This window comes from Seriola aureovittata, chromosome 1, assembly GCF_021018895.1.
Source record: "Seriola aureovittata isolate HTS-2021-v1 ecotype China chromosome 1, ASM2101889v1, whole genome shotgun sequence".
Classification (NCBI taxonomy): domain Eukaryota; kingdom Metazoa; phylum Chordata; class Actinopteri; order Carangiformes; family Carangidae; genus Seriola; species Seriola aureovittata.
Window position 1 is genome coordinate 5431358 of NC_079364.1, and position 26595 is coordinate 5457952.

Consider the following 26595-nt stretch of genomic DNA (forward strand, 5'->3'; position numbering starts at 1 on the left):
TGATCTTTGCAGTCTGTTAATTATGTAAGTTTCACATGTGTGACGTTAACATCTTAGGTAGCTGTGTGTGTATGAACAGAGATGAGAGCCATACCGTTATGACAGTGACCTGAGTTCATCAGCGGAGGTAAGAACTGAAGTGTTTTTTATTTGGCACTGATTAATGTGTTTTGAGAGTACAAGCACTGAGACATGGGGCTCATGTTGATTCATTCTGCAGCACTTTGATGCCAAAATCAAAAGACAGAGTCATGCAAGGATGAGGCAAATATATATTTATTTATTATCTATGTTATATCAGTTCCTTGTTTTTATCTGCCCCATGCAAAGAACCAGTGTTTTATGGTCGAATTCATACACCACTGCTTGTCTGCTGTGGTGATTTTCAGATCAACAAGATGTTTGTTTGTGCATTTAAAGGATAAGACTGGAATCTTTCTTAGAAGCCTATTAAAAAAATCACATGAAAAGACCCAAACCAGAAATGCATTCATGTCAACCTTCAGTACATTATTATTATTATTATTTTTATGAGTGCGTAAATGGTTAAAAATTGTTCACAAATGTATCGTTTCATTTTTAAAAACGTGGTAGGTCTAGTGAGTATTTGGGACAGCATGACGGTTCATGTGATAACAAACTACAGCGTATGTGTTTTTGGGCAACAATGGAGCTCTTTGGCTCAGAGGAATAAAATAGAACAGGCTCTGGATGCACACGCAGAACCTGGTTTTAGCCTTTTCATGAGATTAACAAGAGAAATGTAGAACGTCACCAGCTTCATCCTTTGAATTAGTGAATAAAAGGGGTCAGAGCAGATATGAACACGTACAGCTTGGAAATGCTTCGTCTTTGGTTTATCATTCAGCAGGTGATCGTATGTTTTGAAGGAGGCACAGCCCCCACATACAGCAACAATTACACAAAACAAGTGCACAAATGAAAGCAGTCAAAGTTGAAAAAAAAACAAACAAACAACAACAAGCAGGTCACACTGTAGTGTTTACAGTGAGGTTATTTCCTCTGAGGTTACAAAAATGAAATAGATAACAGGTTCATTGTAAAGACACTTGCTCCACACAAACACTATGCACTGCACAGCCTCATGGAAGACGATAGTGACTAAACACACAGAAAACAAAAGACTCAAACCAGCCGCACAAAAACTGTGGGCCCACAAGAAGTATCTCTTAATACTCTACAGATTAAATATGCAATATGAAGCTACTAAAACTTTATTCACCCTGGCTGTGTGTGGCTGATGCTTCTGTAGTCTCATACAACAGTGTTGAATCTCTCAATTACTGGCTCAGTCCAGCGGAGAGACTCTGTGTCACTGTGTGGAATCAATAAATAAAAGCTTGTGTGTTCACATTGACAAAAGTCTCTGCTGTAAACCACCATTATTACAAGATACTTTTACAGACTTTACTGTTACTTTACTGTTGGGAGTGTTGGCCTTCACTTAGTTTGGTTTAAATGTTATATACCAGTGATGTCTTTTTTTTCCTGTTTTAATCCATGTATGTATATATGACCAGATATAATGTCCAATAAAACCACTAATCCTAAAAATGTATAAATCCATATTAAGATTAGATATCTAAAATCTAAAACGCACGGTGGACATGCATTACATGGAATTATAGCTTTACTATGATTTGGCCTTGTGCTTAAACATTTTGGGAAATACGCTTATCCGCTTTCTTGCTGAGAGTTAGATAAGAAGATCATTAGCACTCTCATGTCTGTCCATTAAATATGAAGCAACAGCCAGTTAGCTTAGCATAAAGACTGGAAGCGAGGGAACAGCTAGCTAAAAAAGGTTAAAGGTAAAAAAGAAAAGTACCTACCAGCACCTCTAAAGCTCACTACTTAACATATTATTTGTAGTTTGTTTAATTCAAACAAAACACTTGAAAACGACATATAACATGTTAATTTTCTCTTTAGAAGTAGCCTACCGGTAGGCAGATGTTTTTACCTTTGGACAGAGGTTAGACCAGCTCTTTTCCCCTGTTCCCAGTCATTATGCTAAGCTAGCGCTAATCGCCTCCTGGCTGTAGCTTCATGTTTTGCATACAGACGTGACAGCGATATCAAACTAATCATCTATCTCTTGGTAAGAGGATAATTTAATGTATTTCCAAGAACTATTCCATTTGACAAGTTGAATGTAGAGTTGCAGCAGGTTTACGTTTTCTAAGTTTGCCTACAATACGCCTACATTCCTTATGTGTTTGGATTTTTAACATTCACTTTCATTAACTAAAACTCCAAACTTCAGTGTCTAACCTGATTAGAAATGAAAAATCGGTTCCAGATATGAAATAAATAAACTTGGAACGTGAATAAGGCTTCCCCCCAAACTGTCTGATGGTGGATAAAGAGGGGTCTTTGTCTGACCATTTCTATAACTTTCAGGATTTGACGATCTGACATTTACACCATCTGCACACTGTGATTGGTCAATTGTGTGGAGGGAAGAGAGGAGGGAGGCTTTATACTACTCTGCACTACAACTGAGTGCCACGCTACGAATATTCACCTCTATTATCCCCATTTTTAAACAATAAAATGGCTCACTCTCTCTTCAATGGCTGACCTTTCACTAAACCAACCCACGGTTCGTGAGGTGACAAATCAAATTTATAATCCAGATGCTCAAATGGCTCAGTGTAAACATAGCCTTGTGTTGCTCAACCATTAACTGGGATATTTATCTTGTTCATATCTTTAACAGCTCTCTAATGTGCTTTCACCTCTGAGCTACATTAAAACATGGAAAGTGTTGGATGGCCTTGCTCTAAGGAAGTTGTTTTTGATGCTGTATCACAGGATCAAGTGGCAGGAAGGTGCTTCTTTAAAGGAAGAAAAACGAGCCCTGATAACTTGAACTACACTGACTGAGCGTAGAAACCAGCAGGAACCATGGGGGAACTGATGTGACCTTTCAAAAATAAAACAGTATTTCCCCTTAAAGAGCATCTCCCCCCCGCCGTGTATTTTCTCCTACAGAAATGTCAATGAGCTATGCTAACAAACACACGACTCTTTGGTACCTTACATAAACCAGTTCTTGAGCAAATCCTAACATGCCGTCATCCACCATCATCCATCTCTGTGATACAGATCTACAGCAGACTACAATGAACCAGACAGATGCTGCTATCCAATGATGTAAAACTCATACAGAACAAAGTATCCCAGCAATGATTTCACCAAATAAAATTATATTACAATACACACAATGAAAATAAACTCAGAGCAATAAAATTAGTGTATCTAATTAAAATATATTATGAGGGGCAGGGGGTAGAAGAGATAAAAATCACATTACTCATGATGTAGCACCTTTCATGTGGGCGTTTCAGAAATTTAACCCTTCAAATCATCTTCACTAAAATGGAAAATAGATTTTCTTGTGGCGTAAACGTTCTTTTGAAATAATCAACTCCTCTTTGTCCTTCTCAGTGAAGCTTGCTACTGGCCGGACTTCTGCTGGACTTCCGCTGTATTCTTTTTCTGGCTTTCACTGCGGCGAGGGAAAAACACAAGAGGGATGAGTCAGTGTTAGAAAATAACACACCTGTCCTTTCGTATCAGCTTTCTCTACAATCTAGTCCTGAGCTGGACGACAGGGTGTCCGTGGAGAGTGCACTCACCGTCGGTACATTCCACCTGGGGTTTCTCCCACTGTCCGTCTGCTTTGCAGCGAACCACCGGTGGGTGGCGCTGTTTAAATCCTGGGTTGCATTGATACCGGATGATGGAGTTGACGGGGTACTCCTCCCTCTTGTTACCAAACATGTGAGCGTTTTCGACCTCCGGCGGGGCGCCACAAGACACTGGGGGCAGAATCAGGGACAACAAGGGACCATATCAAACCATGTGTCCACTTATTGTATGTATGTCTCTCACAACAGCTGTAACCAATGAAAAGCTAGCCAACAACTGCCGACTGATATATGTAGTGCTGGTTAGTGTTATTTTAACCTGCGTTAATCAATATCTCTTATATGAAGGAAATGGCTGTGTGAAAGCGGTCACTCGTGCTGAAACTAGAGAATGATCAAACAAATCTGCAGCTCTTTGGGACTTTTTTGCCTCTTTTAGCTCCATGTTTTGGTTTTACTCCATTACCATTACCTGGTCTTCACAAGACCATTCCTAGTAACTGAGACTCAAGTCGGGCCAGGTTCACATTATAATATGTCAGGGCTCTGCATCTGCCACTTTCTCTTGATGTTTTTCTGTCGCCTAGTGGCCAAAAGTCGACGGTTAAGAGCCTTTTGCAAAAGACTATCAGAATCAGGTCTGTCGCCTGAACCGACACACTGTACCTGGGCCTTTCTTGCAGGTGAATGGCAGGTGGTAGTTGCAGGGCACGTCGTTCCACTGGCCGTTCTCGTGCCAGATCATCACCACACAGTCCTCTCCCGAGTTGAAGTAATTATCTGGCTGGTTTGGCCTCCAGTTCTCGAATTGCTGAAGAAGAGAAGGAAATATGAAAAAATACTTTACAACAAAGTAATTCCACTCAGAGGGGAAGAGGGACCACAACGTTTCATTTGAATCTCCTTTAGTATTCATCACTCTGCACTGTATTATGGTAAACTTAGTATTTATCATGCAGCGCTGCACTCCACCTTGCAATGTGAAATAATATACGCTGCTGCACCAAATATCTCCACAACTAATACCCAGGTTGCCATGAAATGTGACTTTGTGTGATGAGCCCCTGACCTTTTCCACATCCCAGGTTTTCCTTGGGATAAATTTTACATGGTTAGATTTCCTGTTGGTAAGGCTCTAAGTAAAAACTTCAGTATGACCCAACACTTTTGTAGCCCAACAGCCGCTGGCCGGGATCAGACGTTTAAAGCTAGCAGCATCATTAAAGGCGGCAGAATGCTTCAAACAGTTCTCGTAAGGTGATTGACACCTTTCCAACATTTGCACTTGGTGCATCTGACATATTTCACAACCTCTCCAGAGCTGACAATCCAACAATCATGTTCGATTTACACAGTGTTTGTGCGGTGTGAGGAGGTGAGAAAGGAAGCAGGATTTGAACTGAACATTTTTCTTTCCTTACACAGCGACTCCTGTCATTTTCATGTCTACAAACTACTGCAACACTATGCCTTCGAGGAGAGACTCTCCAAAAGTGTGTGTCATTATCCCCGTTTGAACTGCTAACAGCAGGCTGTCTCTCTTGCCTTTAGGCGTTGTATAATAAAGTAGTTCATTTCAGGCACATCCCAACCTTGAGGCCATGTTCAGACAGATATTAGCACTGTGTGAAAAAATTCAGCCACATCATTCATTTCAATTAGGCTACAGGTGTCCTGCTGCAGATGGCTCCAAAGGCAACAAAGTTAAACCTCACTCGCTCTTTTCCTGCAACTTTATCTGGTTCATAGTCTAATAAACAGCTGTGCAGTATTTTATTTTGACCCCTGATGAACCTTCAAACTCACCAATCTACTATTCAAACTGGACTTGTCATCCCACCAGTACCTGAAGCGACAAACCTCCACCAGTGCAGCCTCCTGTGTAAAAGCGGTGCTGTTTTCATCCAGACACCTGGCCATGAAGTCAATTTTTTTTTGTTCTTGCACCTGTTCAGTAAATTTGTGCCTTTAAATAAACCCACTTGTGTTGAGGCGGGTGGGGCGGTGGGAAATCTGAGGTTGTGTTTATGCACATCAGGTGGTGCAGTGCTATTTTGGTGCTTGTTTTGGTATGACATTGCATTTTCATTTCACCTGCTCAGACAACTTCTTATCAACAACTGCAAACAGCGATTTTCACCCTGCCTCAGTTTGCGGAGATGATCACAGAGACCTCTCCAAAATCACAAAAACAACTTTTCATTCATGTTGAACTTTAATCATCTGGTACAAAGTTAAATGCAAATCAGTACACAACTGTTAATGTGATGAAAGCATAGTCTGTATTGGGTTGGATTGTTTGTAATGCCTGTTTTATACTGTTTGTCTATGGGGAAAATATTTTTAAGATAATTTTTTTGGTGATATTTTTGAGTTTGGTCACGGGGGAAAACTGGCAGCGAGGAGTCAGGACTTACTCACTACACTAACTCTAGACAACACTGTAATGCTACAATACAGTGCATGAGTGGTTCCTAACCTGGGGTTCTCGACCCCCTGAACAGGCCACAAGATAAATCTCAGGGCTTTTGAGCTGAACATCTCACATATTTTCCCAAAACTGACAATTTAACAAGCAGTGCTTATGAATTTCTTTTTTAACTGGACTGAGGATCAGAGAAAAACATACTCTGTTACCCTCTTACTCCTAACCCTGAGCCCCTTGCCCTCTGCCCAGTGTGCTCATTCAGTAATACATCCATGTTCCATCACGAGAATCCAAATAAAAACCCTCTGTGATAAAAAAAAAAAATTTTGGAACTGGCCGCTTCCTGTGGTCATATGCAACCTGTGATGAAGAGTCACAAGCAAATACAACTTTGTTTTAAGGTGTCAAAAGCCAAAACCACACCAGTAACACACCAGTGTGGTGTGCTCACTCACCAGTGGAGTGCCGTCCGTCCAGCGGAAGTCGTTTTCTACTGTCTTGTCATTGAGCCCAATCCACTGGTAGTCCTGTGCGTTTGCTGCGGCAGAAAAAATGTTGACTTTGATTAATTCTCTCTCTGTCCCCATCTCCATGGAAACAAAAACTCAGTGTTACGCACTCACAATTGACAAAGTCTTGCTCCTCTGGGGTGATGATGCTGACCAGGTGGGCGTTCAGGTCCCGGCAGCGACCCTCTGCATCTAGCCACATCTCTCTGTCAGAGAAGTGCAGGTAGCAGTTCCCCTGAAACTTCGTCCAACCTTCTTCACACTGCTGCTCATCTGCAGCCGCAACACCGAGGAGGAAACATTGTGAAACAGGTCACTTCATCAATGTACAGCATAGGGAACGCACTCTCACCCACATATACTCCCTTTGCAGTGTTTTAACATCATTGCTCATCCACACCTAGAAATCAGTAGGAAAACTAAAGCACATCATCTGATGATGAGAGGCATTTCTTTCCTCACAACCCATGTAGCGTTTCAGTTTTACATGTTCAACACTTGTTTTGTGAGTCAAAGATGAGACATATTTTCCCACTGCGCTGCCCTCGGTCGGTCTGGCATCCAGTGTAAATCGGACGATGGACAGTGTTTCCATCCTGACCCACAAAACAAACGTCCCAGTACAGAATGGAAAATCACACATAATCATTGACTTTAGCTGGGAGGGCCATGCCCAACAGTGACATAATTGTGAATTTCCAATTTTTTTTTCCTTTGGTGTGACATTCAAAGGCTTCATTCATTCTCTTGCCTCACTTTAATGATTTGATTGAATATATTTTCCACTTACCCCAACTAACATTCAGTCATACAGATAGTTTTGGCTTCATATATCCACGTCTGAAATTTCTCTCGCTGCCCACACACAACATGCCTTTCACAACATCCAGAAACAAAGTCCCTGTTACTCAGGATAATCCACAGACATGAGCACTGACGTTCATTCTTGACATTCAATCTTCATGTCTGCGAAACAAAATAATCTCAACTCAAGGTCCACTGACTAGCCTTTTTCTGAGCTTTCAACATCATCTCATGGACTTCACTAGCAAACACAGGTGGCACAGGTGTCATAGAAGATCAGTGGTGACACCTGCGCTGCTTTTGTTAACTGATGAAGACCATGAGAGGCAGTTCAAAGGCCTGAAAGAAGACAGTTAAGACTTTACTTGGGATTATTTTATCTCTAAGAGCAGTTTTCATTGGAACTAGTTTCTGCTGAAGACATTGTGCCTATGTGGTTTATCCTGAGTAGAATATTGAAAATACTGCTGGGTTTTCAAATTTAATATTCACTTTATCCCCTCCCCTATTAGTTACTGTTGCTATGCTAGTCAATCTTTACATTTTAACATTATGTGATGATTTGTATATATTGACAATGGTGGCAGATCTGACACTTAGCGTTGGTCGCAATTTCTGTCGTGGGATGCTGTTGCTGATTCATTGCAGTAGAATCTGGGACCATCTCCCATGCACCAGATGTGCTGGTCCTGAAATGGGCAATCAAGGATTTTAATGTAACCTGAAATCCCACAAAGGTATTGCTTCATGCACATCGCTTTGGTAATCTTGGGAAGACTCCAAACTTGACCTGGGGCTGCTTAGCTATGACTGGACCATCGCTGCTTAAGAAAGGGGTTTAACAAAGGGTCACCTGTTCAATGTTTTAAGGCAATAAAGCATTGAACAGTAACTGTATGACTTGATACCACTCATGGTAAGTGTAATATGTTGGTAAGTGTAATATGTTGTGATTTGGGTGAACTGATCCTTTAGCTATTTTTATGCTCTTTTGCCATGGGTGTCATGGCAGACCAGGGACATCACATACGTTGTGCATCTTCGACTGCCGGGCCGAACAGGACCCCTCATGACTTTGTATTTTTACAGAGCCACAGTGAGTGATGATGCTGTCTGCTGGTGATGTTTAGCATCTCTCTCCCTTTAGTTGTTTTTGAGAGGCAGTTGTTAGTATTTATTAGCTGAAGCTGATCTCGTACCGATCTCACAGCGTTCCCCTCCATAGCTGGGCAGGCATAAGCATTTGTAAGAGTCTGCACTCTCCACACAGGTGGCTCCATTGGCACACGGGTTGGAATGGCACACATCTACGTCTGCAAAAAAGGGGGCGGGTGACACTACTGTTTAAGCGTTGGGTGGGGGTGGGGGGTTGGCCAGCAAAGTGACGGGGGTGGAAGTGTGATAGCAGGAATATCAGACCTCAGGACTGAGGAGTTAGTGAATAATACTGAAGCTGCTGCAACGTCAGATTCAGATTAGACTTACTGCACACTGAGTCATCATTTATGTTCTTTTGTTTTGGATAAATCTTATAATAGGATGTCTTCCAGGTTACATAATGATGATGATATAAGATGTATACTGAAATATGAATAAAATCCGTGTTTATCTTTGCAAAGATCAACTAATGGTTGAAATATTTGCAGGAAGTTTATGTTTGAATCTGTGATTATTTGCAGCAGAAGATCAGTATTTGAATTCCAGCAGGATGAGAGCACTCATATGATGCCAGACAGCACATATGTGGCCCGAGGTTTACCATGCGTACAGCTGAGCGGAGGCGGCATACTGGCACAGCAGACCAAAAACAACATATATGCTGAAGACAGTTGTGATAAACACGCGACACAGAGGCTGTACAACCTCACAGCAGAGCTGATACATATTTGACAAACACCTTAAGATTCAAAACTGCCACACAAACACAGAGGGACCCATAGCCAGACAAAGACAAAATGCAAAACAAAGCAAATCAGAGGAACACAAAATAAGATGCAAAACACATCAGGACAGAACAGCAGGGAGAGAAAACAACATATTTGGTAAGGATGATGCACGATGTAATCACAACCAGTTAAATGTTTATATGAAGATGTAACTTCAGGTGACAAGCTGATTAATAAACAGAACGCAGACCAGTAATATAAAACATGCAAAATGTTCATGTTCAAGACATACAGAGAAATGTTACTGGATAAGTCTGTTAAACCAAATCATCAGCACACAATTCTGAATTCAGAAGTTTTCAGAGAAAGAAAGGAGATAGAGAAAAAAAATATGGCACATGCCACCGTTTTAGGACTCACCATGGCAAAGAGCGACTCCATCCTCTACTGTGCACGAAGCAGCACCACAGGGGTTGGGGTCACATGGGTCAAAGCCACCTATAACAAATGTAGTTCCCTCCATGAGCAACATACACTACTACTTTCAAAAGAGAGATTCATCTGAACTGGAGGGGACATGTTCTCATTGTTTTTGTACTGTATATTTCTCAAGACTTGAACACAGTTTTAAGATGCATCTGCTTAGCAGTGGTGCAATATTACAGTATTCAGTTGTAATGATAACACTGTAGGTTTTGTTCATGTTGTGGGTCACATGAAAGTCTTAAAGTCTTTTGGTATAGGACCTGCTCAGTTTCTGTTTTAATTGAAGTCTAACAAAGTTGTGTCATCAGCAAACTTGATCAATAAAATTAATTTTGGTTCTGACTGAGCTGCTGACTGGAGAAAGTGATAATTAAATCAGACATTCAAAAACAAAAAAAAACTCAATGTTGATCTGCGGTTGAGAAAAATCAACAAATAGTACTTTTGCATGGCCCTTGCTTGGGTGCATCTGGACATTTGTAATGAGACAATGTTTGATTTTTTTTCTCCACACTGATGGGACTAGATGCAGGTTAATGGACTGTAGAAAAATTGAAATTAATTACAGTTGTTAGTTGGTGGAAGCAGAAATGACGTGGCTCGAGGGACTGTCTGGTGTTTGGCTTTGACGACTCTTTAAAGACTAGAATACAAATTCTATCAGCTGTTTGCCCATTTTGTAGGTTGTTCTGGTGAGATACAATGTCATCAATTACAAATCTTGAGTTACTATATAGGTAAGTGGCCAGAAGAGGATAAAGCAGCAACTTCATTAAACATTGATTATTTTCATTTAGTTTTTTAGGTTGATCAATTAATCATGTAGACTATATGTGGAGAAACATGTCCATCACCGTTTCACACACACAGCAGACATCTACAAATTGCTGGTAACAGTCAAAACTCGTTTTAGTGGCTGGAACTTTTTTTTTTCAGTTGGCCTACCTGCTACTGACTCAGTTTTTTCTACAATGCCTGGTGTCTGCACGGACGCTGGTGTAGCTGCGGTGGGGGGAGCAGCCAGTCCTGCAGGGGCGAGTGCAGGGCCTTGGGTCACGTAGACATCATGATGGGTCTGTGACGGGTCAGCCCCACTACGGGCCTCCTCCGGTCCTGTCGTGCTCCCTGTGAGTGCCCATTCGCTGGATGGAGAGGGCAGCACCACCTGCGTCAGATATCCAGAGGAAGCTCCTGATGAACTGCCGCTGGCTGTGGAAGAGTAGCCGTCTCCGCTGCCCGAATAGAAGCCACTGCTGCTACTGCTTCCGTCTCCACTGTACTCCACAGACCCCTGTCCAAGCTCCAAAGACAGTGTAGCATCTCTGGATACCTCTGTTATGAAATCCCCACTCAGGAATGTAACACTGCCTTCTTCTCCGCTTGCAGAGGACTCAGATCCAGACATTCCTGATCCAGACATTTCTGATCCAGATCCAGAACTTGAGCTTCCAAATCCAGATAAATGTTCACCACTTCCCTGTCCAGAGCTGTAGAGTAAAAACCCAGAGGCCTCCTGCTCTCCAGAGGATGACAATGACAGTTCAGTTAACCCTGACCCCACAAAGGTCACATCTGAGAAGAACCCTGAGCCGAACTCTGAGCCACTCCCTGAAGCCGAGCCACTGAGATCACCACTGAGAATGCCAGATCCTGAAATGTCTCCAGAGCCACTGAACACCAGTCGGCCTCCTCCGAGCTCATGCTCCCTGTGAGTAATAGGAGCAGATGCATCAATCATTTCATCATCAATCAGCAAGATCTGAGGGTCTCCACTCCCTGAAAGCTCTCCTGACTCTCCACTGGCACTTCCAGAGGAGAAACCTGATGAGAAACCACTGAACCCAGAAAAGTCCCGGCTGGTGAGGAAACCGGACGTCATGCCAGAGAATTCTCCACTTTCCCCAGAGATGTCTGAGGAAGAGCCACTCTCCACAGAGCTGAATCCAGATCCCGAGCTATATCCTGACTGGTCGCCGCTACCACTGAGCACTCCAGAGCCTGCGTCAGATGAATCGAAGATAAGGATCCCTGTGCTCCCCTCTTCAGCTTCTTGGAGTCCTCCTGAAACTGAGCCCTCTCCAGAGACAATGCTGTCAATGCCTGAAAACACAACAGTGAAGCCGGATTCTTCTCCACTAAGACCTGATCCAGAAGCGTCCGCACTGCTAAGACCTGATTCTCCACTGACCAGCTTATCAGTCACACTGCCAGACAGGTCTCCAGAACCAGACAGCTCTCCAGAAGCAGATTGATCTCCAGAGGTAACCTGGTCTCCAGAGCCTAACAGGTCTCCAGAGGCAGATTGATCTCCAGAGGTAATATGGTCTCCAGAACCAGACAGGTCTCCAGAAGCAGACTGATCTCCAGAGACAACCTGGTCTCCAGAACCAGACAGGTCTCCAGAAGCAGACTGATCTCCAGAGACAACCTGGTCTCCAGAACCAGACAGGTCTCCAGAGACAACCTGGTCTCCAGAAGCAGATTGATCTCCAGACACAACCTGGTCTCCAGAACCAGAGAGGTCTCCAGAAGCAGATTGATCTCCAGACACAACCTGGTCTCCAGAACCAGAGAGGTCTCCAGAACAGGACAGGTCTCCAGAGTGACCCCCAGAGGCACTATCAACTGCAGACCCTAAACCCGAGCTGAAGTCTGCTGAGCCTGAACCAGAGCCTGATGTCTCCACGGGGATAGGAGGGGCGATAGAGGGAACAGCTAAAAAGAGATGTAACAGGAAAAGTGTCAAGGACCTGGGAAATAAAGGGAAATTTGGACAGATAAAAAAAAATGTTGATGAATTAATTAGAGCTTACCAGGCCTCAACAAATCAGTAATTGCTGTCAGGTTGAGGAGGACCTCCTGGATATCTGTGATGTTCAGCCCAGTCTCATTTGCAATAAGTAGAACGTCCGCTGTAGGAATTAAACAGGAAGAGAAAGTGGTGAATCATTTACATTAATAAATAATAATATAAAATTCAAAATGAACCAGTTAGATAGCAAAACCCAAGTGCTTACCTCTGAAACAGTATGCATCAAATTTAGCATCAGGATCAGGGTAGCTTGTCCGGTTGGGGTCTACGTACACGGTGTGCACTCCTGATTTCCCTGCTCCACACTGAGCACGAGGGTTGTTGATGGGATAACGGACGCTACGATCCACTAGCCAGCCAGCGCGGCACTTGTCGAAACCCATTTTCCAGGCTGCGTAGAGCTCTCCGGTGGAGGCCAATATCGCGTTTTGCTCTTGACAGCTAGAAACAGCCTCGTCGTAGGTGAAACCCTCAGCCGATCCCACGTGGAAAACCTCACCTGAGGAGCAGATGAGGAAGAGATGTAAGTGAAAAGGAAAGATAGTTACGATTGTCGTGGGATGATGCTGGTAAGCTTGTTGATGGTGATTCACCCAATCATCTTGTGCATGATGAAATAAAGTTGTTACTGTAATCAGTCTCTGGGATTTTATGGTAGTGCGTCATTGTTCAAGCAAAACAATGTACTTCGTACCTTTGAGCCCATCAATGTAGCAGTACACGTCGTATCTCTCGTCTGCTGGCCTCAAACCATAAGACCGAACTCCGGGATGGTATCCCAGATCTCCACCACACTTATCTCGAGGGGAAACAATGGGATACCTAGAAAAGAACAAATGTGATCAGTTATAATAATCTTATTTGGGACAAGAATCCCATTACCTGCTCTACAAATATATTTCATATTCACCTTACAGTCTGGTCCAGTAACCATCCTGCATCACACTGGTGATATCCAGCCTCGTATGCTGCCTGCAGCTGCTCTGGCGTGGCGATGGAGGCTCCAATTCTCTGACAGGCTAGCTGAGCCTCAACGAAGGTGAACGCGTAGCGAGCGGAGCCTGAGCGGTAATGGAAGACCACACCTGCACATAGACACAAGAGGATTTCTTGTGTGGTGAAACCATTTCTTTACTCTTTAGGAACCTCATTATTAGTGACCTTCAGTGGACTGTCTATGTGATGTTCCAGATATCATTACATGCATCAGAGGTTCTATTACTGACCAGTTGGAGGCATCACAAGGGTTCTGCTGGGATCCCGGCCTACGTCGGGCCGAGCGGTGACTGGCTTTATCAGATCGGTGATGAGCTCAGTGGCGTTGGGCGGCTGAGGCAGCGGCAGCTCGGTGGGGCTATCTGTGTAGGTGAAGTCCACAACGGTGGGTTGCTGAGTCTCCACCTCTCCGATCGCCTCGCTCTCTGTGGTCGTCCTCATGAAGAACACCTCTGGGCTCTGTGTCACCGTGGTAACACTCAGCATGCCACTTCCCTCTTCTATGATGCCTGAACCTTCCTCATCAGGGGACTCTGAAAGTGATGGAGGACGGAGATGTATGAAATGTATGTATTAGGTCACTGTGCAGGCTTTTACAATAAATGGTCAATCTTTTGGGATGAGAATCTTTGACGGGTGGAAATATAGGTGAATATAAGAATGTGCAGAGCAGCACTTTGAGTATCTCCACTTGTTATCTAAATGATGGCCTACCTGTGTAACAGAAGCAATCATAGCGTGATTCAGGGAATGGGTATCCTGTCTGGTTTGTGTGGAGGTAAACTGTTCGCACACCCAACAGACCCCCCCCACACTGGGGCCGACGAATGTTGATGGGATAGCGGACGCTCCGGTCTCCCAGCCAGCCGGCGTTACAGACATCCATCCCACCTTGCCAAGCCAGGTAGAGCTGACCTGTGGTGGCCAGCCGAGCTCCCTGCTTAGAGCACGCCTCCACAGCCTCAGAGAAGCTGAACTTTTCTGCAGAAGCAGTGTAGAAAACTCTGCCTGCATCAGACAAGAGAGGTTTGTTAGAATTAATGAGTAAAGTAATGAAAGAACGAGCTTAAAAACTACAAATAGAGACATCGCAGACATCATCACAGTGTACCTGTCATCTTCTCAGCGAAGCAGTAGACATCGTAAGTCTCATTGAGGTCTCTGACTCCATACGTCCTGACCCCAGGCAGTTCCTCTTTGTCACCGTAGCAGTTCACACGAGGGTCATGGATTGGGTACCTGTGGTTAAATGAAAACGAGCTTTGGTACCTTCAGTATGAGACACTGTAGGTCTTCAATGTCAATACCAACTTAGAACACTCTGTGTTCTCGTTGGTGCCTTTAGATGCACACTGACATCTGATATTTGCTGTTGTACCACAACTTTAAAACCACTACATTTCTTGTCTGTTTGTAGGTGTCGCTCTTTTCTGCAGATTAAAAATGACCCATTCTAATAATGATTTTTCAAGAAGTCAAGTAAAAGAATATTCCAACCTATTTCAATGTAGTGTAAGTAAGTATTCTTGTGCAGCAGTCTAGGTCTTTTATAATGTAATCTTACTTAAGCTTTGAATGCAGGACTTAGTATTTTAACATTTACTTTTTACTTACTTTTGCTTACCTAAACTATGTAAGTGCTTCCTCCACCTCTGCAGATTTTATATTACAGACATTTATCAGAAATGTTATTGTATAACTGTCCTTGAATTAAAGTGTAATATGAACAATATGAAAATATGAAAACATTCAAAACGTGTAAAACTCCCCACATGGTCCTTTAACATTATCAAAAAACCTCAACAGTTTTTAAGTGTATTTAAAGAAACAATAAAGTAATAAATTATTAAATTGTCCAGTATTTTAGGTATTGTCGGACACACTATAATATTTACTGTGCTTTTTGTTTTTGTTAACACGTGTCAAGCAGTTGCACTACCCACTATGTTAATCTGATGCTGATGCCCATCACATGACAAACTAACCTGACAGTCTGATCAGAGAGCCAGCCGGCGTCACACTGGTGGAAACCATCATCGTATGCCGCTTGAAGCTGTTCAGGTGAAGCCATGACCGCACTGTTCTCGGTGCATGCTGCCTTCGCCTTTTCAAAAGTCAAACTGTAGCGACCCATGATGGCCCGGTAGTGGAACACAATACCTGGAGAGATAAACAAGTACTTTAGTTTAATGGTGAAAATGTCTTAATGGTCATTACCACAGGGCAAAGAAACACTCAGAAGCCCCTAAAAAGGTAGACCAATCCTCCAAATTGATTTTAATAATATAAAATGTTTATAAATCTATGATCTTCATCTGTACACTGTATACTGTCAATACAATAGTCATCTCAGGATGTCAAGATTAAACTCCCGAGTAAATCAACCAGCACCCAGAGCTGAAATGCTTAAATGATTAATTTATTAGTTGATTTACAGAAACTTAACTCGAAACAATTTTAAAATCCATTAAATATCTAAGCCGTTGTTTTTTCATTTTAAGCAAAAAATCCCTGAAATTATCTGGTACCAGTTTCTTAAATGTGAATATTTGCTAGTTCTCCCAGTTGTCAATGACAGAAACTTCAACATCTTTTGATCTTTGACTGTTGGTTTGAAAAAACAATGATTAGAATATGTTAAACTGGGCTTCAGGGAATAATGATCTGCATTTGCATTTCCAACATTTTATACACTGCACACACTGATTATTAATGAAAATAATTGCTGATTGCAGCCTTATAGCATTACTATGATGGAATAATATGGCCTTTCTCTAGGTCCTCTGTGTGTTAATGACTTGACACAGAAATCCGAAAATAAAGCAATTTCATGAAACACAAATTTGTTGTATCCACCACAGTTACGTCACTGACTTCACGTGACACTTCTCAGCTTATCTGCGTACCTTGAACCTGCACATGGACGATGTCGTGGTTGTCCTCGATGCCATGCTGAACCTCACAGCGATACACTCCTGTGTCACTGGACCGTAGCTCGGATATCTTGATGCTAGCATCTGTTGGGGTTCCAGGGTAACCCACCAGCTGAACTCTGTCCAGGTAGCTCTCTGTGATACGCACTTGTCCTTCCAAGGCCACAAGGATGGTCGTGACTTTTTCTTTAGTGACGAGGCTCCATTTGATACGATGAGAGAGGGGGGCGATGGTGGGAGCTCCTGGGTCTGGGACAGTGTGGTCCTTCATGGGAAACAACATTCACCACCAAATTATTTCCTGGGTTCAGTAAACACAGCAATCTGACGACAATTAAATGTAATAATATAATTTATACAGACCCTCTGTACACAATCAAAACCTTTGTAACTTTATTGGGAAACAAACTTACTCCCTATATGACAAAAACTTGAAGCTATACTCACACTTTGTGAATGTGATGTACCACCTCAAGCATTTCAGGACTTAAATTCTAGATAACATGTCATCTGTTAATGAAGTAATGTTATGTACATTCAAAGCACTTTAAAATATTACGAAAACTGTTCTCAAAGAACAAGGTCTGTGGATTCACCATAATCCTGCAGTTTTTTTTTTTTCATCTCGACTGTGCTGGGATGTCAACAGAAGTCTTAGTGAGACATCTCATTAACTTGCCACATCAATCTGAAATGCCCTACATGGCTTGATACCAAAAAAATCTTTTTTGTGATTCAGCTGCACTGAGCCTTTGGGGTTTAATTCCTGACCCACTTTGTGTATGTTTCCTCTTCTGTTTTACATATCAGTCTTTCTTAAAGGAAACATGTTTCTTTGTCTTCAATTTGTCTATGTGTTTACCTCTATGCAAGCTGTGTTAATCATCTTTTTTGGTCACTAGGGGACAGATAGATGTCAAAACAAGCTGACAAACCCACAGCAAAATGATGCAAAATGAGTATCATTTTAAAGCAATGTTTTTGCGTACTTGATGAATGCAAGTCCAATATTAGAGCTACTTTTAGCTCTGTTTTGGTCTTCACCAACTCCTAAGGGAAATCCAGCTCATTAGCTGCTGAATGTTCCACTTTCTACTCTGTAACTGTTTCTGTCTGCTGTTTGGGGCTGGGCAGGTAGTGGAGAGTTTTTTGCTGAAATCAGCAGCCTGCTGCTTTTAAAAATAATGCTATGAAAGCATCAAGTGAATCATGCAGTAAATGTGCTGTACAACCAAAACTATGAGCTAAAAGAGACTGCACAGCTTCATAGATTTGCAGAGTAAGGTGATATGTATTTGTGGATGTGTAACTGTGAAATACGTCTTTCACGTTTCACACAGTCATTTAGTTCATTGTAAATGTAAAAACATAGATTAAAAAACGTAAACTGATTAATACACCTTTAAAATATTTCAACAGTGGCTTTGTCAACCGTCTGAGAATAAGATGAGCACAAATTCTGTTCAGAAGTACTGTATGGAATATACAGTAGAATATACTGTGTACTAGTACAAACAAACTAACATTTGGCAAAAGCTCCAAATCACACACCTCAAAGTAACACGGTAGTACCATCGTTACTCCCAGTAGAGGGCGCTGTGGCCCCTCCAGAGGAATGCTCACACTCAGCACATCCTCCGGGTCTGTCAAAGAGAGAAACATACGAAATAGGAAGAACGACAACACATACCGAACACTCCATTTCCATCCGACCAAAAACTACTCATTCAATTTACAGTTGAAATGTTATAAAACTCTATTGACTGGTACACACTACAGAACTGCAGATCTTATTCATACTCATGAAATCATAAGATGCATCACAAGGTCAGAGATCTTACCCATGAAGGAGTGCTCCTCATACATGTAGTCAAATGTTGCTGAGATGACATTCAGACACACACACAGCAACACGGTCCACCTGATCATATTTTACCTGAAAATTAACAAAGGAAAATTAGCAAAATACAAGTAAATACAATTGTCAAACACTATCTAACATCATGACACAGAACATCAAGACTCAATGAATCTCCATTAAAATGTCACCTAAGATTTTTCCTGTAGGTCTTACAGCATATCAAAGCTCCTCCTTTCCACCTTTCTATTTTTAATAATATTGACTCGTTTAGTGTTTGTCACAAGTCTGGCTGCTGCGTTCTGAACCAATTACTCAAACAAGAAAATGGCATGGACTAATGACCAAGGGGAAGCATATATACATGCTGAACAAAATGGGACCGAGGATGGAGCCTTGTGGAACCCCACATGATATATGAGCTGACAATGAGACAAAATCATCAGTGGTTATCTTGAAAGATCTCTTTGTAAGATATGAAGAAAACCATCTGAGGGCAGTGCCATCTATGTCAACCCAGTGCTTTAGTGCTTTAGAGAGGTAGCCAGATTTTGCATTCATAAGAATATCATTGGTGACTTTCAGCAGAGCAGTTTCAGTGCTATGCAGCTGGCAAAAATCAGATTGAAATGGGTCCAAAATATTACAAGCTTTCACTATTTCTAGTCCTTCTTTAGGAAAAACCTTTTCGATGATTTTTTGGACAAAGAGTAACTTAGAAATTGACCTGTAATTTTGCGAGAGTGTTGGAACAAGGCCAGGTTTCTTTCAAAGAGGCTGAATACAGGCTAGTTTGAGATAGTCTGGGAGCAATCCAGAGGTCAGAGACTCATTTACAATACAGAGAAGATATAGGGCCATGACTATTAATATCTTCTTGAAAAATCTGGAGGCCACCTTTACAGTCTCAAACACTCCCAAACAGACATTGTTCCAGCTTTCCTCCATAAAAGTTGCACCGCAGCTACATTTCCCAGAGTACTAATGCACAACCACACATCACTGTAATGTTTCTCACTCTCTAACAGCCGCCTCTTACTTTCTCACAGGAAAACGAGGAGCTCCAGTTCTTTCAAATGTAAATGTTTGCTGTTATTAAATCTGAGTAACAGTTCCTGCTCCTCCCTCCTTTTACAGCAAAAGACTGAGACTTTGCCCAAATTCAGCTTGTATATTTGTTCATATCCATGTGCACATATCCACACTTCATGCATTTCTTTTATGCATGAACACAAACCCTGAATATGAAATGTACATATATGACTGAATGAATTACTATATAAAGTCATTTGGTCACTATTTTATTAAGGTAATTGTACTTCACCTCCAGTTATGATTTTACATTCAACATGAGAACACTTGTTTCTTAAAAGAAATATTATAGTATTTTTCCATCATGACATTGCTACTTTTAGTTTTAGTTTTAGCTACTTTTAGGCCCTGAAAATGTTGATTATTTCTCAAAAAAATGTCTCAAAAGACAGATATAATTAAATGGTATCAATACAAGAAATAGAAAATGTAACAACAGATTTATGAGACTTTGTTTATTTATAAGTGCTAAGTCAAAGTTTGCACTCATACTCACTTTGACAAACTTAAATGAAAATGTATTTGATCCTTTAATAATTATTCTGTCACCAACAAAGTTCAACAAAGTCAAATAGTTTTACTGAATCCTATAGATTTTCTAATAGTAATAAAGCCAGTTATACATCTTATTTTATGAATGTAGACTGTTTTTTTTGGGGGGATTGTGGGAAATGTTTTATCGGATCATTTACACACTGTACATCAGCGGGAGCTTACTTTATCTGACCTGTGTTTGTGTTTTGATCAGGTTTGATTGACAGTACCAACAGAAACAAACAGCCCCACAACTATGAAAAGACTTTGATTGAAATGTTGTTAAATCATGACTAGTGTACGGAAATTTTGGAAATTTCCAGCTGAGCCCTGTCCAGTTCAAAAAAGTGAGACGAGCAAAACTCAATATAAAAAAATGTCTTGTGAAACAACCAAAAGTTTTCATCAGCAGGACATTGTCTGTTGAAGGATCTGGTTGCACAGTAAGTAGCAGATGCAGAAAATAAGTTTCCATGGCGGTGGAAGTTTTGCTTCCACCATATCATGCAAAACAACCTGACCACTGCAAAATCGTATCTGTAATAGCAAGCAAGCAACTGAAAAATAAACTGAGACTGAATAGACTGAATGAAACCAACTCAGACAACAACCCTGAAAGCACAGAGAACTAAAGTAAACAGCACAGGACAAACTGTCACTGTGGGCAGGTGGTGAGGAAGCAGCTCTGGCACTCATCACAGATTCAACAAGCTCCTGCAAAACTCCTCTGAGCTGCAGAAACACTTTCTCACCAGAGTTAATGCAATCTCTGCGGCTGATGGTAAACTTTATATGATGTGAAGAAGCTAGAAGGATATGAATTAAAGGGGATTCTTTGGGCTCATCGCAGTTTCTGTTTCTTTTTTCCCTCTCACTCTTTCGACTTTGGCTGGTGTGTGACTTGACTGTCTTGTAGCAGAGACTTGGAAATCAGTAAAAGCAAATGTCTCTCAAGTTGCTCGACTTTTAGCAGAAATTCGCTGTGTGCATGTCCATGTGGTGCAACACGTCTCTTCAAACTGAAAGTCTGCAGTTAAGATTCAACTATAAACTGATACCTGATGTGAATAGACCTTTTTCACAGCTGATATTTTGACTGGTCACAGTAAAATCAACCAGCATGAACAATACCAAGACCCGTGCTTTCACTACTGTGACATGTAAAAATGTCTTCCATGAAAAACAGTGAATAGCCTGCACTTATACAGCACAAAGCTTTTTGCATTTTTGCCCCCATTTACTCATTCACTTACTCACACACCGATGAAAGACACTGGTCCATGATTGTTCTTCGCTAACTCTCACTTAGACAGTTCTTTTTCTTTTTTTCTGTTGATTGGTGAGAATTGTCCCTGGAAACCGTGAATGTACCTAAGTGCATTTACTGAAGTAACGTACAAGTACTTCATTCAGAATTATAGTGATGAATAACTCTTTCCGTTTACATCCTGGCATGTGAGAAACATATGTAAACGTGTGCTTTAGCACCAGTTTACATGTACTTTGTAGGACTTAGCTATTTTCTACTTTTACTTCAGGGGCAAATATTGTGGTTTCCACCTGACTAAATTCATATCTCAACTGTTACTAGTTTCCTTTCAAATTAAGATTTTATATGTACATCCGGTTTGTTTACAGAATTTAGTGCCAACAGTATGAAAGAAGTTGAATTTTCTGCTAACTGAACAGCTTTCCAGAACACAACTCTGCAGTCAGAGGAGTTAACTTTCTTTAAACACTTTGAAAAGTGTTGGAAACGTGGAGGGAGTGCCTCCTCAGCACTAAGTGACAGTTCAGTGGGAGCTGAGCTGTGTGTGAGCCGTGCTGGTGGCCAGCTCCACACTGCACTCATTCAGGCACTGCGGTGAGGTCCACTCCCAGAGAGACCGGGGGCCCATAAGACCTGATCTGTTCCCCCTGAAGCCTGTATTATGGCAGTGCTGACGACACCGGGGCCTATGTAAACAGCAAGGCGTATGCTCCAGCGTCGTGCCTTTCCATCACGTCTCAACACTGCTCACATTCAGGCAGGACACTCGGAAAAGTGTGAGACATGATGGGAGGAGTCGCAGGCCAAAGGTGCGGTCCTGACAGGGCTGTAATCCTCACCTGTACGTCTACATCGGACACATGTCTTATGTGTCCAGTCAGGTTTAAACTTGGGTTTTATGAAATATGATCACTGACAAGCCAGAGAAGCTGCATCATATATCAAACACAGTTTCCTAATGGAAAGAAGCCATTTAGATATTCCTGTAATACTCCTACAGGGATATTTGTGACCTGTTGTAGTTTATAGTTTTAACAACTTCCTGCTTTCATCAATACCAGCTGTTTTTAAATCTGCTTCAAAACATAGTCAACTTCAGCGTAAGAGTCTGTAATACTCAATAATAACTTACTCTTACTTACTTTGTCATACTTTGTGGTACTTAATGTCTTGTGGAGACCAAAGCATGTACCATGATCTCATGTTTAGAGGACATTAAAGATGAGATGGAATATGAATCCAGGTAGATTCAGGGAGGAATAGTCGAGTTTAAACTCCTCTAAAACTCATTTAATCACAAAATAAATCTTAGCAACATATAAATAACAACAAAAAATAATATAGAAATTAGTTAGTGCAGATGAGGATATGTTACATCCACAAAAGCAATACATTACAATTACTATAATACAGATGTGGTATCACCTGACGGCAGCCTAGTCTCGTTCACAACTGCCACATCACTTCATCAAATCTGACAAAACTGCTAAAGAGAGAATTTTTCCTACCTGTTGCAGAAATACCTTCACACCTGTTGAACTCTTCCTCGGTGGTGTCTTTTCGGGGCGGTGGACCTCCAGGTGTCCAGGTCGTGAGTTTAAAAGTCCCAGTGAGCAGCAGTAGGATCAGGGACACAGAGCTCAGGATGCTCAGCTGTGTGCAGAGGAAAGAGACTGGGACCAGGTCTTGGTGTGAAACCTCAGAGGGAAACACCACTGTCAAGCTGCTCACAAGGAAGTACAGGGAGTTCTCACTACTGCTTTCAAAATAAAAGCGGGCTGCTTCTTAAGACATTTCTCTGCTCTGGAGGTGGTTCAGTTGATCACAATACATTTTTAATGCTGCATTCACATGATGTAAAACCAGAAGAACAGGAGGATTTTCTGAAAAAGTTTTGAGCTCAATGGGAAACTTAAACCCAAAACCCTTTTTTTTGGTGATTATAAAATTAAGAATTTGAAATGCATCTGTGTTTATTCACACAAGTCAAGTCGATTAAATGTTTTAATACTTATTATCTTAAACTGCTGACATGATTTCTGTCACTGTTTGGGCCTTCTTACACTGGCTCCCAGTATGTTTTTAGGTTGATTGTAAGGTTTTACTGATTCTAAGGTCTCTCTTCTTGCTAGATTTTCTGACCTTTTTGTCCCATGACATCCTCAGGCAGACATCTTTTATCTGTTTTCCTACCTGCTTTTAAACACGTTTTAAAACTCAAAATCTAAATGGCTTCTCCAGATTTTGAGGGTTTTTTAGATTTGACTTTTTGGCTGTTTTTGCCGCCTTGCATGAAGCTCTCTGTAACCTGGGTTTTGAAAAGTGCTTTATAAATATTATTTATGACAGTAGTATCAGTATTAGTATTTGTAGCTCACCTGTATGATCTGTAACTTTGAGTTCTTATTTTCAGGTTGAAAAGTTTTCGCACAACATCAAGTCTTAGTGTCAGGTACGTAGGATGAGTTGACCCTGTCCATCACTTGAACTCATTTCATGAACACACTGTCTCTGCACTCAGTGAATAAAGCCTGTGCCTTTATGTGTACGCAGGTGTTTTTCTGTCTGAGTTTTTCCTCATGTGTGATTGAGTTGAGTTTGCGTCATGGGCTGATTCTTTTCTCGTACTTCTTTTCAAAAAGGGCGACTGTTATGCTTTTATTCTGGAGGAAACGCACCTGAGTGTGTTTGGCACTCTTGACTCATGTGATGGGGGTGTGGGAGGTAAAAGGAGTGGAGGGTGTGTTGTCCCATCTACTTGGTAGAAATGACGTAATGATCCTCAGTGAGTTTGGTCTTTATATAACCAGACTTTATTCTCTCCCATCTTTTTTAGCAGCTTTTGGCTTTTGATAGGTTCAGCATCTTCATCTTCTCTTTTCAAAAGGGAACATGGCCTCAGACGTCCTGGTGTGCTGAGCAGGAATCTCAAAGTGCACATTATCAAAGGCTCGATATTTTTGAAAACTTTAAAAAGAAACTATCATAATGTTTAATTTAACACGCCTCAGTAGTTCTTGTTTATGTTATGTAATTTTTTCTGTTCTTTTATAGATGTATTTTTTATATGATTAATGTCTGATGGTTTGCTGAACTCTTTTGGTAATTTTGTGTGTTTCTTATTGTCATTATTTTCTTTATATTTGCTAACTCATGTTGTATTTATTAGTTTATTTTTTCTCTCTTTTGGGTCGAGGGGAGGTCTGTTGTATAAGCCTCTGGCCTACATCACCGGTCACATCTGTTTTATTCCTGTTATCTGCTTTTACACTGTTGTACATGTGAGCTAAATGAACAAATCAGTAAATAAAAATGAAAATAGATGCAGCTGGGGGGAGGAAGGGGGATCCAGGTGGGGACCTGCAGATGACGTGGTTCTGTTGGCCTCATCAGACCGCGACCCTCAGCATGCACTGGGATGGTTTGCAGTCGAGTGTGAAGCAGCTGGGACGAGAGTCAGCGCCTCCAACTTGTGAGTGACTTGCTGCCCTAAGTGAAGGAGTTGAAGCATCTCAGGGTCTCGCTCACAGTGAGAGTAGAGAGTAGACCCAGAACACGCTGGAGAGTTTATACATCTCATCTGGACAGGGAACGCCTCGGGATGCTCCATGAGAATAACATTGGAGGTGCTTAAGTGGTGGAAAACATTGCCAGGGAAAATATTTCTGGACTAACCTGCTGTCACCATGACACCACCTTGGATAAAGGGCAGAAAATGGATGGATGGATAAAACTTAATTAGGGACTAAAATAGTCTGATACAGGCTGTAATTTTATGTACTGTCTTGGTTCAGCAGTAAATGTCTAATGGCTTCATTGCTCTGTATAATATTTTTTTGTCCATCATCATCATTGGCTCTTTAAAAAGCTCCTTAAACATTTGAGAGTATCACGCCTCGCCCCATTAACTGCTCTCCGCCCACTTTTTTTGACTCAAAGCAAAAAAAAAAAAAAAAAAATCCAACCTAGAGACAAAGCTGCTCTTTCAGCCAGGTACCAACTGAGCACTCACTGGGCAGGAAACAGCGACATGTGCAATTACAGAGCATTCACACGCCTATAAGTGTAGTAGCTACTGATACAAATGAACCCCACTTAACTTATAATGGGAGTCTAGACTGAGTTTAAGTGGGATATAATCACAGTAATGCTCTATTTACCACTGCAGCACATATTCCACTTAGAAATCAACTAAATGCTTTTGCACATTTTCCTTCCTCCTAAAGCTTTTCTAGTGAAACTGAAATCAGCTTATTTTAACAATCTGTGCACTGTGAACTCTCCTCTCGCTCCGTCTCCACACGAACACGGTGACAGGCTGAATGGACGCAGGAATGGAGAGAATGTCACATTCAAGTGGTTCACGGTTGGACTTGCTCTCTCCGGGTCGGCCTCACTGGATTTAAATCTGAATAGAGTACAGTAACTGAACCACCTGGACCAGGCTTCAAAGGGGAGGAGAGAGACCCGGCCTGAGCTGTGCTGTTGTCCCATATTTCCTCTGCAAGGTTTAGATTTTTCCATTTCTGGGATATTTGTCCAGAGGATTTGGGACAAGGTGTGCCCACAGAGCAGGCTATTTATACTGGACACATGGGTCGGGGGAAATGACTAAATTGTTAGACTAACTGAAGAAACTTTCTCTCCAGCCCCACCTCAGAAAACTGTCAACAAAACAGCGCTGTTTTGCACTGTTGCAATGACATAAACAGAAAACTGTAGGTTATTCATGTGTCTTCATGTGCATCTGTAGTTCTCTGTCTTCATCTGTAACAGTGCTGATTCACACAGGTGGGGCACTGACGGATCGACGACAGAGTTTCAGTTTAATCCTCGGGGATCAGCAGACATTTAACTTTATTCATAAGCTCCTTTCACAGCAGAGGCCACTTTCTCAGCAGCGCTGCAGTCTGAGAGCGGCAGCACAGGGACTACAGTGATAAAGACTGAAGGTTGTTGTTTGCTTTTGCTGTCCTGAGTGAGGAGGTTTTGTTACCACGTTTTCTTCTAGAGCCCAGTGTATGGTTTTATTGATTGTGTGAACACAAGCATTTGATTTTTTACAAATATATTTAACAGTGGAAGAGCAGAGACACAGTCAAAAGACAGATTACTGAACTGGTTAGAGAGGTTAGTTTAGTAGTGTAATCATTACAAGAATAGTTTGACAAGATAAGATGATTGATACCAGCATGTCTGTTCATTAAATCACCCCTGTTCATTCAATGTTTCTGCTGTAAATTCTGACATTTTAACATGGGAGTCTATGGAGATTGACTCACTTTTGGAGCCAGACTCAAGCGGCCATTC

The 26595-nt window shown here is 41.6% G+C and overlaps 1 protein-coding gene across 2 annotated transcripts; it reads right to left on the reverse strand.

The window, feature by feature from the left end:
- Nucleotides 1-842: 842 nt before the first annotated feature.
- LOC130174610 (aggrecan core protein-like) lies at nt 843-22949 on the reverse strand. 2 transcript variants are annotated; one of them, XM_056384596.1, is made up of 20 exons: nt 22794-22949; nt 18373-18467; nt 18083-18174; nt 16505-16796; nt 15584-15758; nt 14710-14837; nt 14313-14606; nt 13829-14131; nt 13513-13687; nt 13297-13424; nt 12808-13101; nt 12604-12702; nt 10736-12505; nt 9725-9802; nt 8618-8731; nt 6729-6887; nt 6561-6643; nt 4344-4488; nt 3666-3848; nt 843-3535 (listed from the first exon to the last, which is right to left on the reverse strand). In XM_056384596.1, the coding sequence occupies exons 2-20, from the start codon at nt 18458-18460 to the stop codon at nt 3471-3473; spliced, it is 4665 nt and encodes a 1554-aa protein (XP_056240571.1). In that variant the 5' UTR covers nt 18461-18467; nt 22794-22949; the 3' UTR covers nt 843-3470. The 2 variants fall into 2 exon arrangements, with proteins under 2 accessions (XP_056240571.1, XP_056240580.1); XM_056384605.1 differs by lacking the exon at nt 8618-8731.
- Nucleotides 22950-26595: the final 3646 nt, after the last annotated feature.